This window comes from Epinephelus lanceolatus, chromosome 4 (assembly GCF_041903045.1).
Source record: "Epinephelus lanceolatus isolate andai-2023 chromosome 4, ASM4190304v1, whole genome shotgun sequence".
Taxonomy (NCBI): Eukaryota; Metazoa; Chordata; class Actinopteri; order Perciformes; family Serranidae; genus Epinephelus; species Epinephelus lanceolatus.
In genome coordinates, this window is record NC_135737.1 from 14,295,096 (window position 1) to 14,312,397 (window position 17,302).

The 17,302-nt window shown below is 43.8% G+C and overlaps 1 protein-coding gene across 7 annotated transcripts; it reads left to right on the forward strand.

Annotated features, from left to right (window-relative positions):
- Nucleotides 1-515: 515 nt before the first annotated feature.
- On the forward strand, nucleotides 516-16,677 carry LOC117260069 (E3 SUMO-protein ligase ZBED1-like). Of its 7 annotated transcripts, none has more exons than XM_033631938.2 (13): nucleotides 516-654; nucleotides 2,029-2,201; nucleotides 2,295-3,812; nucleotides 3,899-4,038; nucleotides 9,060-9,234; nucleotides 9,455-9,559; nucleotides 10,368-10,560; nucleotides 10,653-11,200; nucleotides 11,287-11,425; nucleotides 11,509-11,740; nucleotides 14,819-14,940; nucleotides 15,179-15,262; nucleotides 15,373-16,677. In XM_033631938.2, exons 1-13 carry the CDS (start codon nucleotides 584-586, stop codon nucleotides 15,719-15,721), a joined length of 3,849 nt encoding a protein of 1,282 aa, XP_033487829.1. In that variant the 5' UTR covers nucleotides 516-583; the 3' UTR covers nucleotides 15,722-16,677. The 7 variants fall into 7 exon arrangements, with proteins under 7 accessions (XP_033487829.1, XP_078023052.1, XP_033487831.1 ...); XM_078166926.1 differs by having other exon boundaries at nucleotides 14,845-14,940; nucleotides 15,356-16,677; XM_033631940.2 differs by having other exon boundaries at nucleotides 14,845-14,940.
- Nucleotides 16,678-17,302: the final 625 nt, after the last annotated feature.

Consider the following 17,302-nt stretch of genomic DNA (forward strand, 5'->3'; position numbering starts at 1 on the left):
TTTAGCATTAAAATATATATTAAAATAGCTTATATATTATTATTATTATTACTGTCCCCTTACTGTACAAACTGTAAATAAATCTTTATTCCTGACTATGTGACGTCGCCATTAATGTGTTTCTAGTTAAAATATTGATTATTTTTTTTATTATTTATTTCTTTTTTTTGGTAGATTGGCTTATGATGGCTTATTTGAAGGAGTAATTAAGTTAATCTTCTCATAAGTGGATGTAATATGTAGAGATGCCATCTCGGCCGTTTTTTCCTCGTTTTGTTTTTTTTAAAGTCTATGTTTTGCTTTACAAAAACGTGAAAAAGCAGCTGTGACCAAGCTATCACGAGGTGAGTTGCATTGTAAGCACAATTAATAGCGATATACTTCAGTTTGTCTGTGTGTTTTTGTATGCAAGCGGGTCTGCTGCGGTCTGCTGACGGTCCAAAATGGCGGCGGTAGGACGAAACCATGGGGGAATTTGTTGCTATGGGGCGTTCTATTGAGCTTCGCCTCTTGGTATCCATGCTATTTGGTACAGTACAACCTACAACACACACACTGCTAACTCAGGGAAACTGCAGCCAAGATGGCGCAGGCGTCAGGGGCGTGTTGTGAGGCGAAGTGGGTGCGGGAGCATCTTTCTGGGAGTGAGGAAGGGTAAGATTTAAGATTTAAGGGATTTAATCTAAACACTAAATTGGCACTTTGCCCATATAGTTGTGCGCCATGGTCGCAAACTATGGCACTAGTCATACAAGAAAAATATACAAATTATACCGCGCTATCGGCGAACCGCAAGCTAACCTTAGCTGTTGACGTCAACTCTAGCTGCACTTTTATGTACCTTAAATAAGTTTGTTTGGCTTTATTCACAGCTTGCATACTATAACCTAGCGTGTAAGAAGCACAGCGTTTTCTGTGTTACAGTGTGTTACAGGAATACTTTATTGATAACAATGTTAAAGGCGTAACTTTAGCATACGTCCTCAGTTTTGATATTAGGGTGAACTGACCCTTTAAAGCCCATTGCATATGAAATCTACAGCTTTATTTCTTCCTCCGCATGTGAACCTTTCGTGACGTTTTCATATTGAGATAACATGTTTTACTGTTCTCTAATTTAAATGAAAGATAAGATAAGTTGACTAAATGATGCCACTGTGAAAATACTTTATTACAACTAAAATGTCGTACATTTAAAACCTTACTTAAGTAAAAGTATATTATCATTAAAATGTACTAAAATTATGAAAAATAAAAATACTCACTGTGCAATAAAACGTGCCCTGTCAGTGCTTTATTATAACATATGATGTCTCTTGATTTTATATTACTCTTGCAGTAATGTCTATGTTGCATTTTACTGCTGTAAATGTTTGAGGCTGTGCTAATTTTAAATCCTTTATATATTATTGGGTAGTTAAATTTACAGCAATACATCATATTTTATAAGGTCACCATATGTTTGTAGGTTGGCTTTCATGTGATAACTATGCATCTCTAAAAGGTCAACTTTTCATGGTGTCGGAAAGAAACAGCCTTGTTTTCAGCTTTGTGATGATGACTTTTCCAGCTGATCCAAGAGGGTTGTCAAAGAGTTTATTTAGCTTAAAAAGTAGGAGAATTTTCTCAGCACAAAAAGGAACCCTTACATTGAGTACAGTGATACATCGGCTCATGTAGGCAGTCCCATGCAGGAAGCAAAACAAAACCAAAGAAAAAATCAGTCAATCAGCAACAAAAAATAACAGTACAGGCCCAGAAATGACAACAATACCAGTAATAAAGAATAAATAACAATACAAGGTTGCAACTCTATTTCCTGGACGACATCATAAAAACCTCTCATTATTACAGTCAAGACACAAGACAAAATATCATTTTCCCCTTACACTAAACCAAAAACTAAACCTTAATTTGCCTACCAATGAGTTAACCTGTCCACCCACAAATCAAAATCACAAATGTTATACCTGAATTGTCTGATGCACAACATGATTATTTGTAAAAATGTTTTTGGTGTGTCTCCAGGAACTTCACAGTGCGCAGGCGATCAGATGGCCGCATACCTGTGGTGTTGTGCAAAGACTGCAAGCTGTACCACTCTCCGTTCTGCCAGCCGTCTGTCTACAAGCCAAAAGGAGACTATGCAAGGGTTTGGACACATGTAGAAATCCACCGAATGAGGGCCTTGCAACATGGAGGTCAGAATACAAGCTGCTACCTGAGCCTGCAATAAATATAGAAAATGCACCCTTTAACACAATATCCACTTTCATGATTTTTTTTCTTTGCAGAGTTTAATATTCATGTGTGCCAACTGCAGTGCAGAGGAGAAAGACATTATCACTGTCCATACTGTTCAAAGACAATTATAACCCGGAAACAGTTTGAAAGTCATATGGAAAAATGTTTGGAGATGCAAAGATCAACAACAACAGCAGCAGCCACAGGTGTCCAGTCTGCTGCTCCACCTTGCACTCCAGTTCAGCTAGCTACCACAGTTGGGCAGGGTACCTTCCTCCTGCTCAATGTCACTGCCCCTTTTCAGCAAACTATCATGATGGGACAGTCCCCTGCTCCATCTGAGCCCCCTGCTCAGTTGAAATCCACAGCAAACCCTCTTGTTGAAAAATGCGCATCAAACCAGTGTCTTGCTGCACCTGACTGCCTCATTGAACCTACAATTACAGAAGGCCATCCTGCAGCTCCATCTGACCTGTCTGTCTCATTGGACCACCCCTCTACTTTAACAGACAACCCTGTTAAGGAAACACGAAAAATATTCAGAACAGTGGTGAGGAAAATAAAATGTCCAATGTGCAGCCTATACTTAAATAAAAAAAATCTAAGAAAACATAAACTCAGAAAACATTTCTGTCAGTCGATTTCTGAGAAGGACATAACAGCCAAGGACCATCTTAGGAGTCAATGCATTGACTCTTATAATGGCGTATACGCTGTAGCAAAGTCTTACAAGGCCACTGCTGTACCAGTTCATGTCATCAAAAAGAGATCAGACAGCACACACAAAATGGTGTGTGGAGAAGAGCGGTGTGAGGCTGTTTCAGATTTTCGAAGGAAGAGTGGCTTGCCTTCTAGACAGTGTCCTCATCTACAGTCTGTTGATTTTTGTTTCACTCGAGCAAGAAGAGAAGACTTGAAACCTTGTGTGTTGAAGGAACTGGTTTCCAGTAAATGGATTGGAAAGGACATGGGGGCTAAGTGCCTTAACTATCATGAGCAAGCGTCTCAGAGTAAAGCCCCACTTGTTACTCTTGTGGATCTTGGTGGAAGTCATTGCTTGTTTTTGTCTGTGTTTGAGCCCGAAGTGTCACAGTATAGCAAGTTGGGGCGTATGTTATTCGTAACATACTCTGTAAAGAGAGGGCTGTGGCATTGTGAGTGTTCTCAAGGGAGAATTTCCTGCTTGCACAAATGCATAGCCAAATGGTATCTCCTCCAAACCAAAAAAGAGTTATTAACCTCAGATGCCAATCAAGATGCACCACTAAGCCTTTCTGAATTCATGGAAGATTCACCTGCCGAGACCTCCTCAGAAAATTCAACTGGAACTTTGTATCCACTAAAAGAAGACGGACTAAAACAGATGGCAAAGTACATTTATAACCAAAAGAAACTACCCTCCGAGTTTCCAGAAGACATCACCCAGTGTGAGTCTGATATAGACTTCCCAAAGCATTTGGTTCCGGCTCAAACTGTCTGCCAAGAGTGCCCAGGTGGTGTTTATTTAACAGAGCCAGTGCTGATAACCAACAAAGCGAGAGTCATTACTTCAACAGGAGTGATGGAAGGTTTATCTACAAACACGCACCTATTAAACTATAGTCTTCGTTTTTGGTCTGGCAGTCCCTCTAACACATGTTTTTATGTCTTCCAGATAACTCAACGTTTTTCAAACAGTGTCCAGATTGTGAAATGGTCTACCGTTACCCGGAGTGGAGTGAGGGACTTCACAATTACAATGACCACATAATCCTGAGTCTGCAACTGTGCATGCTTCTACAAAAGTCAATCGAGGTACTCTTGTATTTCATGAAAGAAGTCTTCTATTTCATATCAGGTCAACACGCCACCGTATGGGTCACTTTCTCTGAGGGTGAGCTGTTTCAGGAGACAATGTAGCAAATTAATCACATTAACACCTCTGCCCTGCGGGTGCAATCAGAGCCTATATATACAGCTGTGTGATCACCTGTTCAGTCTCTTTTTCTCCTCCTGGAGCGCGTGAGTATGGTTTTCAGATTGAGACATGTTATGTGAAACTATCAATAGCGATACTTATATGCTTTCTTCCTTCAGGAACAGCTTGTTGCTGCAGTAAGGAAGAGTGCGCGGATCATCGGATCGTTTTTGGAGTTGTATTTATTGTGTGGCGCTGCGGGGAGCCTTTTTTCCCGTGAGGGAAAACGCTACCTCACGTGGTTGAAATTGTTTGTTGTGGTCTTCGACCAGGTGGGTAGTAAGAAAAAAAAAAAAGAGAGAGACTTACTTTTTCGAGCTGAGAGGAGCCGCTGCGGCCGCGAGGTCGTACGCTGCCTGAGGCTTTATCCACACCTGTATTTTCCTCCGAGTGACTGTCTTGGCGTGCCAGACCATGTCACAGGACGGCGATGGCGACATTTTTCCCCCTGGCCAAGGCGGTCAGCAGGCGGAGGATGAGCTGGAAATAGAGGCGGCGCGCGGTCCGCCGCTGGTGGAAAGACAGCGCACGCGGAAGAGGAAGCGCCCAGAGGCGGAGTTTGGGCAGCTGCAGGTACAGGCAATGCAAGATACCCTGCAGGAGCTTGTTCATGCTCAGCGCCCTTTGGGGCTGCATGACGTGAGCAGGCCAGCCCCTGAGGTCTGGGATAAGGATCCAGATGTGCTTTCTGTTGCAGCCTCTGACAATCTGGACTACCTGCATGACCCCCAGTCCGAGGAGGATGTCCAGTCGCTCTCTGATTTGGGGGATGGTTCTTCACAGGCTTCGGAGCCTGAGCCAATGGACCCTTCTGATAGGGCTGTGGTTGTTAGAGCAGCAGCACGCTTTCAGCTGGTCTGCCAAGCTCCTCTTCCAGCTGCTTCAGTGTTTGACAGGGGCTCATGTCGATGCAGGTCAGACGGGCTCCCTGTCCTCCCTGATTTTATGACTGAACTGCAGTCCTCGTGGAGGGCTCCTAGTTCCGCAGCCCTTCCGAGGACCCAGCTGGCCAACATTGCAGGGGCGGAAACATATGGGGTGGCCACGGCCCCCCAAGTTGGGCCTACCTTGGCTTCAGCAGCCCCAGTGGTGAGAGGGCTGGATGCTCCGCGTAGTGGACATGTTGCTGCGGGGAACCAGTGCACATGCTCAGGCCCTTGGTCAGTCAATGGCCTCAGTGGTCCAGGCACGCTGCTAAGTCTGGCTGTCCCAGTCCAATTTGTCCAACCAGGACTGCATTGCTGTCCTGGCGGCTCCAGTGGTGCCAGGAGAGGTTTTTGATCCACCCTGTGAGACAGCCTTGGAGCAGTCTTGTAGGGCGAGGGAGCTGATGCGCTCTGTGAGGGATGTCCAGCCTCACGTTTGCGCTGGGGTCATGGGTCCTTTCCGGCCATCTCTACGGCCTCCAGGACACTGCAACCTGCCACCTGAGGGCCCCCGGGTGGCCAGGCTCGCCAGCGTTCCTTTCGCAATGACCGCAGTGGGACCACCCATCTCAGGGGCACCAGACCCCAGTCGGCTGGCGGCCATTTCCGTCACTGACGGTTGTCGGCCTCCAGCTTCCGTCTGTTGCGCCTTCTGTCATCTATAAGGCACGGGGACTGGTTCACTACAGTGGATCTGCGAGACACATACTTCCACATTCCTGTACACAGAGACCACAGGAAGTACCTCCGTTTCTTCTTTCAAGGCACTGCGTACGAGTACACCGTCCTCCCGTTCGGCCTGTCCTTGTCCCTTCGCACCTTCACAAAGTGCATTGAGGCGGCACTGGCCCCTCTCCGTCGCCAGGGTATTCATATCTTGAATTATCTGGACGATTGGTTGGTTTGCTCCCCAAGAGAACAACAAGCCCGGCTCGACACCTCGACGGTGTTGAAACACCTCGAGGACCTGGGGCTGGCCTTGAACAGGGAGAAGAGTTGCCTTGTTCCATCCAGGACGGTGGAATATCTGGGTTTGGTTCTAGATTCAACCTCAATGAGAGCTGTCCTGACCTTGAAGAGGACAGCGGTGCTGATGGACAGCTTGTCACATTTAACTGTGGGCGAGCACATAACAGCAAAGCATGGCCGGAGGCTGTTGGGCCTCATGGTGGCAGCATCCCAGGTGGTGCCCCTGGGGTTGCTTCATATGCGGCCGCTGCAGCGTTGGCTTGCCAGGCACAAGGTGAGCCCCCACGAGGATGGCCTGAGGGCTATCCCTGTGTCTTTGATTTGCCTCCCAGCAATTGCATGGTGGACCACGGCCCTGGGCCTCAGGGAAGGAGTTCCACTGGGCCCAGTGTGTTCAAGGGTGACCGTAACTACGGACGCCTCAGAAGCAGGCTGGGGGGCTCTATGGGAGCACCACCCAGCCCAGGGCCGGTGGGGTCCCCTTTAGAGGGGGGCTCACATCAACCCGCTCGAACTGGAGGCAGTGTATCGGGCCTTGGTGTATTTCCGTCCCATGATTCGGGGGAAGCACGTGTTGGTTTGGACCGACAATTCAACCGTAGTTGCCTACATCAACCACCAGGGAGGTCTGCGGTCATGGTCCCTGCACGACCTGGCACACAAACTCCTCCTCTGGGCTCATGCTCAGGGTGTGTCCCTGAAAGCCATCCACTTGCCAGGGGAGGTGAACGTGGCAGCAAATCTCCTGTCCAGGGGCGGCCCCAGGCCAGGGGAGTGGCGACTTCACCCACAGATTGTGGAAGCCATTTGGTCTCGATTCGGAGAGGCCCAGGTAGACCTGTTTGCCGCACTGGAGACCACCCACTGCAGCGGGGCTGGTGGGAACATTGGGGGTGGACGCTCTTGCAGGCCGGTGGCCCCAGGGCCTGCTATATGCCTTTTCTCCCTTTCCCCTCATACCAGCCGTTCTGGCCAAGATGGGGATGATGGAGGCCGGGGTTCTGCTTGTGGCCCCAGATTGGCCACACCAGCCATGGATGGCGACCTTGCAGAGGCTGCTGGCAGGAACCCCATGGTGTCTCCCAGTCAGGCCGGACATGCTGTCGCAGGCTCAAGGGCAGCTCCGGCACCAAAACCCAGGGATTTACAGGCTGCATGTCTGGCCCCTAGACGGGGCCCGCGCTGCAGCTTGAGTCCTGCTGTTATGGCTACCCTGCAGGCAGCCAGAGCTCCCTCTACCAGGGTGCTTTACGCTGGTAGATGGAAACGGTTTTGCCAGTGGTGTGCAGGAAAGGGTTGGAACCCGGTCTCCTGTGGGACACGCGGGGTCCTCTTATTTTTACAGACACTGTTAGAGAAAGGGCTGACAGAATCCACCTTGAGGGGCTACGTGGCGGCCATATCTGACCATCACATCCCTATTGAGGGTAGGACAGTGGGCTCACAGCCCCTTGTTAGCCAGTTTTTGAAGGGGGCTAGGCTTATACGGCCACCAAGGTCCCACATGGTCCCATCATGGGATTTGCAGTTGATGCTGCGGGCTCTGTCGGAGCCTCCTTTTGAGCCTTTGGCCAATTTGGGGTTGGAGCTTCTTTCCCTCAAAACAGCCTTTCTCCTTGCCATGGCCTCAGCGAAACGGGTCTCTGAACTGCATGCCCTGTCTGTGCATCTGTCTTGTCTGAGATTAGGAGGAGAGGGATCTGCCATCTCTCTCCTGCCTAATCCAGCTTTTTTACCGAAGGTGCTCCCTCGCTCTTTTGTGTTGAGGCCCTTGGTTCTGGAGCCCTTCCATCCTCCTCCCCATGAATCTGCGGAGGCAGCCCAGTTGCACTTGGTCTGTCCGGTCCAGTCCCTGAGGGTGTACATTGACCGCACACGCCCGTTAGACAGACTGATCAGCTCTTTGTGTGCTATGGGGAAGCTAAGCTGGGCGAAGCTCTGTGTAAGCAGCGTTTGGCCCACTGGGTCGTCGAGGCCATAGCTCTGGCCTGTGATGGTGCTGGGGTCCCTCCACCTAGGGGAGTGGTGGCCCACTCCACCAGAGAGATGGCTGCCTCTTGGGCGCTCTTCAAGGGGGCTCCCTTGGAGGACATTTGTGCGGTGGCCGGTTGGGCCTCTTCTGGGACCTTCGCAAGGTTTTAGAGACTAAATTTTGCTTCATCGATGGCCTCTGCCGTTCTGGAAGCAGGCCAGTGAACTGTGCAGTCCCTGCCATGCTGGACCATGGCTTCAGGCCAGGGAAGTGTGTGTGGTCCCTGCCATACTGGACCACGGGTTCAGGCCAGTAAATTGTGTGGTCTCTGCCATGCTGGACCATGGCTTCAGGGTTGGTATTCACCCGGTGGTTGTGTTTCATTGATTAAGGAGGTTCTGTTTATGGGGACCTTTTCCTTCTCAGTTGAAAATGTTTTATTTCACAACAGGTGGCCTTCATCAGCCTTTGACTGTTTTATCACAACTTGAGGCTTTCCTCAATAAACTATATTCTAAACCGAACTGTTGTTCTGAGTGTTTTTGGCCTCACTACACCTCCTGCCTGACCTCATTTGGTATACTGTTGACCCATACGGTGGCATGTTGACCTGATATGAAATAGAACGGATGGTTACAGAAGGTAACTGTGGTTCTATGAATAAAGGTCAACACGCCAGCTTGCAGTGTCATTCAGGAGGCTGGTTCGGCCTCAGTCGGAGAAAAGAGACTGAACAGGCGATCACACAGCTGTGTATATATAGGCTCTGATTGCACCCGCAGGGCGGAGGTGTTAATGTGATTAATTTGCTACATTGTCTCCTGAAACAGCTCACCCTCGGAGAGAGAGTGACCCATACGGTGGCGTGTTGACCTTTATTCATAGAACCACAGTTACCTTCTGTAACCATCCCTTTTGTTTTGTTGTTGTTTTTCTCAGAGAGATTATTATTTGAGAATGTTATTCTAAGTCTGCTTCTCTTTTGTTTTAGAATCACACTGCTGTTGATGGAGTGGTGGAGGTGCTAGAGCGGACAGAAGGTGTCAAGTCTCCATGTGCCATAGAAGTACTTCAGGCATACCTCCACTTCGAAGCTCTTACAAGTCACAACTGTCTGTCTGTAGTCATGATGGATCTTTATCAGAAGGGGGTTTTCAACATGGCAGGTGAGTATGTCTTGTATCCCAGTGGGTACATGTACTGTGAATTGAATGTTAAAAGTACATTTATTATCATTTGAACAGCTTTAAAGCTTATTTTTCTGATAGCCACAAGAGGGTTTCATACTGATGCTCTTTTGATAGTAACCTTTTCGTCTTCCCCTACATAATTGTGGTATGGGTGAACAGTACTATTTGTGTATTTTCCACACAATCATTTGTGCAGGGTTCGAGATTACAGGTCTGTCTGAATCGAGCATTGGAGAAGTAAATGCAGAGGAACTTTGGGATTCAGTTTGCATGGGGATAATAAGAAGCAGCCTGGTTGCTCGTAAGTATTAGTTGGAGAATTGTGAATCTAGTTGACATTTTTACAGTTCACAATCGTATCTGTATCTGTATTTTAAATTTCAGTCTTGCAATGTCAATATTACCTTAAGCATTACTTTCGAGCTTTGAAACCTTGGTTTCCATCTAAATGTGTCAATTTGTGACATTTGGACCAATAAAGTTATAGTTTGATATGGGAATCTGTTGAGTTTTACATTAGGTCTGCTGGAATGCAGGCAGTTATTACAGGAAATTAGTGCTAAAACAATTACTCAGTGGGCAACTACTTGCATTTTGATAATCAAGTAACTGTTAATATTGGTATTAATAATAACTGGTAATATTTTTTTCAGCAAAAATGCTAAACCTTAATTGCTTTCAGCTCTCAATTGTTAGGATTTGCAGCTTTTCTTTGTCCTACAATATTTTTGAGTTATGAACTGTTGCTCAGATAGAACAAACAGCTTGGTGATACACCAGGGACATAAGCAAGTTGCAATGGGTAGTTTTCATTATATTATAGACAATACAATTCAGTGCAAAAATAGTCTGCAGATTATGATAGTAAAGTGAACATTTTGGGGTTTTGACGGTTTGTCAGACAAAAAAAGGCTAACTAAAGATGTGTGCTGGGGTTTATTGAATTGTGTAAGTTATTTTTTTGTTATTTTCAGACTTTCCACATTTAATTGAGAATGAAATAAAGCATCAGCTGCAGTCCTACAGGAAATTAAGCAAAGTTGAGTGTCAATATGTAGGTTCATGCGGGTGGGTCATCTTTTTTTCCATTCTATCTTTTCTTAATACAGGGAGATCAAGTGATGTTTCCACCTCAGAAGATAATCTCAAGGAAGCTGCAACGTCTGCAGTCACAACCCTCCTCATTCCAGCTGCAAGAAAGAGGCTGACCAAACAAAGAACAGAGGAGTGTCACAAAGCTGTAACTAGATATCTTGTGAAAGAACTTCATCCCTTGTCCACAGTGGATTCATCATGGTTTAGGTAAGTTTTTATTAACCTGGACTTTGGATGCACAGATGTGAACATTTATATAATCATAGATCATCTGCATTTTCATTTCTGCCTTCACTCAGAGAGATGGCAAAAATGCTAAACCCAAAGTACCAGCTGCCTTCCAGAGATCAGCTCATGAACACACTGATGCCATCATGGTACTCTGTAGAGAAGAACCATGTAATCAAAGAGCTGCTTCAGGTGTCTGAGGCTGCAGTGACGTGTGACTGGTGGACAAGTTTTGCCCAAGACCGCTACCTGACAGTTACTTTGCACTTTATAATAAAGGGCCAGATGAGGCACAAAGTGCTTCGTACAAAGCCAGTTTACGACGTACAGGCAGACACAGCAGTGGCAGAACAGATAGGTGGCATACTGGAGGAATTTGGTGTCAGGGACAAAGTTGTTGCAGTGACAGTGGATAATGGATCCAGCATGGACGTTGCCATCAAGAAGTCACAGTTTAGGAAGCTGGGATGTTTTGCCCAAATACTTAGTCTAGCTGCACAGAAGGTGTACTTCAGCATCACTGTGACCAGATGGGCATCAAGAATAAGAGCTGTTGTTGTGTGGATCAAAAGGTCTTCCACAGCTCAAACTGTTCTTCGGGAGAAACAACAGCTCTTGAGTGAGTATTTGATATCTTCTGTTGTTCAGATACATGGAGTGTGTAATTAAGAGAATATACTACTAAGGGGTGCGTCTGTTTTTCAGATCTACCGCAACACTATTTAGTGCTCGATGTCCGAACACGTTGGGGCTCATTCTACCTCATGATTGAGAGGTTTGCAGAGCAGTATGCTGCCATACAGGCCACCATCACAGATCCACAGATCAAACAGTCTGTTGAGAGGTAAATGTAATAAAAGTTACTAGGAAGATTAGAATACAGTATCGTTAGTTGTGTTGAAATAACTTGCATTATTACACTTAAAGGCTGGAAACACTCACAGACGACGATCATCAAAAAGCAGAGGAGCTCATTCGGATCATGAAGCCTTTGTATATGTCTTCGCTCTGCGTCTCAGCTGACAAGAGTCCAACTTGTAGTCAGATATTTCCTATCCTGAAAAAAATGACGGCCAACTTTGAAACCCAGGATGAGGACTCTCTGTTCACAGCCTCACTCAAAGAAAAAGCCCGGGATGACCTGTCTGCATGTTACAAGGTATGAACAAAACAAAATAATTGTGCTGATAAGTCATGATTACAACTTGTAAAAGTAATCGGCATTCCAAAATATGGCATTTTCCTCTGGGTAGCAGTTAATGATTACTTTTATTATCTATTAATCTGTTGACTATTTTCAGAATGAATTGTTCAATCTGTAAAATTTCACAATATAGTGAAAAATGCCCATTACAATTTACCAACCAAGAGTCCAAAGGCCTACTATCACAAGAGATAAAGAAGAGCAACAAATCATCACAACTAAAAAACAAGAACTAATAGTGGGGCGGCATAGCTAAACTATCGTTCATTTTGTGATGAAAGCACAAAATTTGGTACGTGTTGGTGGATGTATTTCAAACAAATCTGGATATTGGGGCATCGCAAAAACGCACCCTAGTTGCCGTAGCAACTATTTATTCAATAAAACTAATCAAAATATTTAAATGCTTCATTACAATATTTTAAAAATGTAAATATGTATTAAATTAAGAAAAATACAGTTAGACACACTCACAGTTCACATTAAATTAAGAACAAGTGCAAATTCGCAATAGCTGCGACCTCATACATGCATGCATCCACACAACATGCATACACACAACCTCAAGAAAAGCAAAATTTTCATTTTGAAATGCTTAGTATAGTGCCACCTATGAATGAATCCTGATCATTTTTTCTGGCATAGTTACTCATGGTCTCTACTTGCAGTATGCAAATTTCGAACATTTTTGGTCAAGTACTTTTTGAATTATTCAAGAAAAGCTTTGTGGACCGACCGACCGACCGACCAACCAACCAATCAAAAATGGCTGCCAGTGGTTACTGGCATGGAATGGTTTGGCTATCCTGTAGGTGCTGTTTCATGTTTTTAGTGCCACAAATATAATTTAGAGGCATATTAAAGTGGAAAAAGCTTTATAAAAATGTAATAGAACAGAACAAGAGCTTTTTAAAATGTTTTATTAGCTTCTCATTCACAGTTTACGGCCTCCAATTTGGCTTGTCTTCCTGTGTTGTTCCTTAAAATGCAAAAAATGAAAATATTTTAATCATTTGCCAGATTAGTGGGGCAGCATAGCTCAATATTTTTCTAGAATCGTTCAATTTTGTGATAAAAGCACCAAATTTGGCAGATGTGTTGACAAATATATTTAGAACAAATCTGGATATTGGGGCATCATAAACTCGCCCCCTGATGGCCACAGCAGGCAATTGAATCCTACCTGCCCATGGACCCGTCCCGTTAATTGGATCCATTCCAAAATGTAATGGCTTCTAAGTTGGACCATGCTACTTGCCTCCACCAAGTTTTGTGAAAATCGGTTGGAAAGTTTTCACATAATCCTCATCCAAAAAATGAATGGAGGTGAATGGGCGGGCACATGTGGGCGGCCCATGGACACGCCCCCTGAGTTGGATCAACAACAAAATTTAATGTATTTTAAGTTGGCATGTGTTACATCCCTCCACCGAATTTTGTGAAAATCGGTCAGGCAGTTTTTGTATAATTCTGCTAACAAACTTATAAATTGGGCGGCATAGAAAAATAAAAATTGTTAATTTTTGCTATAAAAGCGCCAAATTTGGTACATTTATAGCTTAATATACTGGAATAGAACACTTTGGTCACCCCCCAAGCTGCTGTTACCATGTTTTCAGCACCACAAATATAATTTAGAGACCAGTTAAAGTGAAAAATATGTTTCATTCGGAACAGGCAAGAGCTTTCGCTATCTTGCAGCCCACCAAATGGCTGCATGTCTCGGACCAGAGATGTCATGTGCCCTTCCAATGTTCCATGGTTTGACAGGCTGTGACACCGTATCCAGCTTTGCTGGACATGGAAAGAAGGCAGCATGGTCAACATGGAAGTCGCTGCCAGAACTGACAGATGCACTACTGACGCTGGCAAGTGGACCAAAGGACATCCCAGATGATGCAATGAGCATTATTGAGAGGTCTGTCATACTTCTCTTTGATAGAACCAGCACTGCTGTACTGAGTTTTTCCGTGGAAAGAGCTTCCTTCTTGCGTCATCTACCTTGGTGCAGGTGCTGGTTCTGCGTTTTTGCGATGCCCCAGTATCCAGATTTGTTTGAAATATATCCACCAACACATGTACCAAATTTTGTGCTTTCATCACAAAATAAACGATTGTTGTGATAAACTGAGCTAAGCCGCCCCACTATAAAGAACTACTGGCATTTTTGCTTGAAAGAGTAAGTGATTATAAATATGGTTTCAGATTTATTTTCTATCGATAGACCAATCAATTAATAAAATTATTTCAGCTCTAGTTTTGTTTTGTTGTCTTGTCAAATTCTCTATGAAGCATCATTCTTCTATGTAGAGAAGAGTATAAAAATGTGTTTATATGTTTCTAGTCTCCAAGGGAGACTTGACAGCTGCTGGAAAAGTTGTGAACAAACTGGGAAAAAAAAGTCAAATTAGATTTTTAAAAAAATTCAAGACTAGTGACAGGAAAATCAAAGCTTTCTGATGCCATAAATTATCATGAAACATAAGTTTTTGCAGCCTTTGATACAGTCAAAATGGCGACACCTTCTGGGCAATCCTAGTTATTGCACGTGTGTCTAATATTTTGTCCACCATTGAAGGTAGGCTCAAATAGCTAACTTACAATAAGGTTGAGAACCCTTGAGCTTAACAACAGAAACACCTCTGTGTTTAATGCAGCAGTTTGACAACACCACAAACTGCATCCTCCAAAATGGTCATGAAGTTGAATCAACAACTCTCTTAAACAAAAGTTTCTACCAGAGAACATTAAAGAATATCTAAATATTTGTATCGGATTTCTTAAAAGAGTTTGAGCAAGGTGTACCAGATGAACTGGCAACTGAGTTTAAGTTTTAAAGAGATAGAATGAAAGTTTAGCCAAAATGATTCTATAGAAAAATTGTAAAAAAATTGTAAAAAAAAAAAAAAAAAAAAAAGTGTGTAATGAAAACAGGCTCACTGGTACAGTATTACCAGTGAGCCTGTTTTCATTACACACTTTTTTTTTTTTTTTTACAATTTCTTTGACAGAGTCTGTATGCTTTATTTCAAGATGATGATACTTGGAAGTTCCTACAGGAGTCGAGCGCCATGGATCCAAGGTTCAAGAACAGAATCGACTCAGATGAGATTTGGCACAGAGTGCAAAATGCTGCGGTTACAACCTCAGCAAAGGTACAATATTCTCTTTTCCTTTCCAGTGTTACACTTGTCCTATTAATAGATGCTGTTATTACATGTGTACTCACTCATTCTACCCTGTACGATAGGTTCAAAGTCTCTTCCTGCTGTCAGCTATCTCATACACTCTCAGTTGAAGTAGTTAAGATTAATTTCTCTCTGTAAACTAAAATCTCAGGTCGCTGGCTTTTGTCTGGTTTTTAACTTATCCATGAATAAATATTTTCTTTAGGTGTCAAATCAGGAGGAACACAAACTTTGGCATGAGGACAGAGATGCTGAGGATGTATCTGAGCAAAACAAGTATTCAGATGAGGTAATGTCATCTACATGACACAAACATTTGTTGTACCTAATCCTAGTAGTATCGTCTAACACTTATCTTGTTTGCTTCATTTCCATATGCCAATCTCTGTATCCCAAAAGGCAGAGGCTGACTGGCCTGGAGGAGCTTTTTGAAGATGAGGACAGAGCTCTGAAGAGCATCACAGAAGCAGAAAAGACACCAATAGCTGAACGAGTCCAGCAAGAAATACAGCTGTACAGAAGCCTGCCTGCTGTGCCCACATCAGAGGATGCTCTGGCCTGGTGGTGGAGGAGACGAGACTCACTGCCTCTCCTGTCTCAACTCTCCAACTCATACCTTTGTATCCAAGCATCGTCTACTCCTCGTGAGAGAGTGTTTTCCACAGCAGGGGACACAATCAGCCGAGAGAGGTCACACATTCTACCCGAACAGGCGGATATGCAGATTTTTCTCCAGAAAAATTGTTAAAATCAAAAATTTAGCAAAGCTAAAATCATTTTATTTATGAGGTATGGGTTCAAGTACAGGACATCATTCACTGTGCTGCTGTGTTAATAGTGATAGGATATTATTATGATATACCTAATGTCAACCAGGAGTAGAAACATTTTCTTATGTAAATAGAATATTTTTTAGATGTGGTCATACAAGCAAAAATAAATATTTTTCACAAGGATCATGTACAAAATGTGGGTAACTATAAAAATGGCTTCTTTTCTTATACTTTTAGTGAGTTGTCATTTGAGTTTGCTCTCTTTGAACCTCAATATGACCTTATTATGCTCTTAATGCAGTAATCATTCAGTGGTTCTTACCACAATACATTTTTATTTCTGTTTTGTAATCATCTGGTTGAGTAGGAAATTCTAGCACCGACTTCCAACCCTGGTTTAGCACCAGTCTTCACAAGTACAAAGTGATATTGGTACTCCAATCAGTTCATGCCTAATGGTACCCAACCAATGAGAGTTTCCCAAACTGGGCTTCATACTGTATGCTGGACTTGAGATCTTAACACAAACATCTTAACAGGTAGTATGTCTTTACAAATGAATGACACAGGACAGGCACAATAGCATGTCCCCAATTTGTTTCAGCCAAAGTATGTTAGGGGCGGCAGTAGCTCAGTCCATAGGGACCTGGGTTGGGAACCGGAGGGTCGCCAGCTCAAGTCCCCGTCCGGACCAAATGCGGAGTGTGGACTGGTGGCTGGAGAGGTGCCAGTTCATCTCCTGGGCACTGCCAGTGCCCTTAAGCAAGGCACTGAACCCCCCAGCTGCTCAGGGTACCTGACTCTGACATCTCTCCACTTTGTGCATGTATAGGTCCTGTTTGTGCATGTCTGTGTATTTCGGACCATTGTGTTAATGACAACGGAGTGAAAAAGTTGAATTCAATAAAATATATAAAAATTAAATTAAAAATTACACAGACTGAATATTCCATTAAGGGAGTCTACAGGTCAAAGTATTGACAATGAATGTGTCAACACTGAGTGAGAAAGAAAGAAACAAATTTAAACTGACACAGAAAGAAAATGTATTCAAGACATGTTTATGCTGTATCGCTGCAGGACTCTGACAGATTGTAGAAGATGAAGACGGTCGGTAGACAAACAGTCTTTGTAAGTGACAGAGCAATGCGGAACAGGGTATCGGGTGTAATAGCACAAAAACACGTTGGACGGCTTCAGGTATCAAATGATTCCTTGATTAGCTAAGTATGATTATACAGGAAGAGGTCTGCTTTGCCTTCAAACTAAGAGTAAAAACGAAAAAAATGAAACTAATATGTTGTGCATTTAAGCCCCTTTAGCCATATGCAGCATTTTTTATTATGCCCCTGTAGTTTAAAAAAAAAAAAAAAAAAAAAAAAGCAAGCCGAAATTGCACAGCAAATATGTTGAAGAAAATCATTACAGTAAGACATAAGATACAATGGTGGAATGTAACTGAGCACATTTACTCAAGGACTCTACCTAAGTACAGTTTGCCACACTTGTACTTTACTTGAGTATTTAGGTTTCTGCTACTTAATACTTATACATCA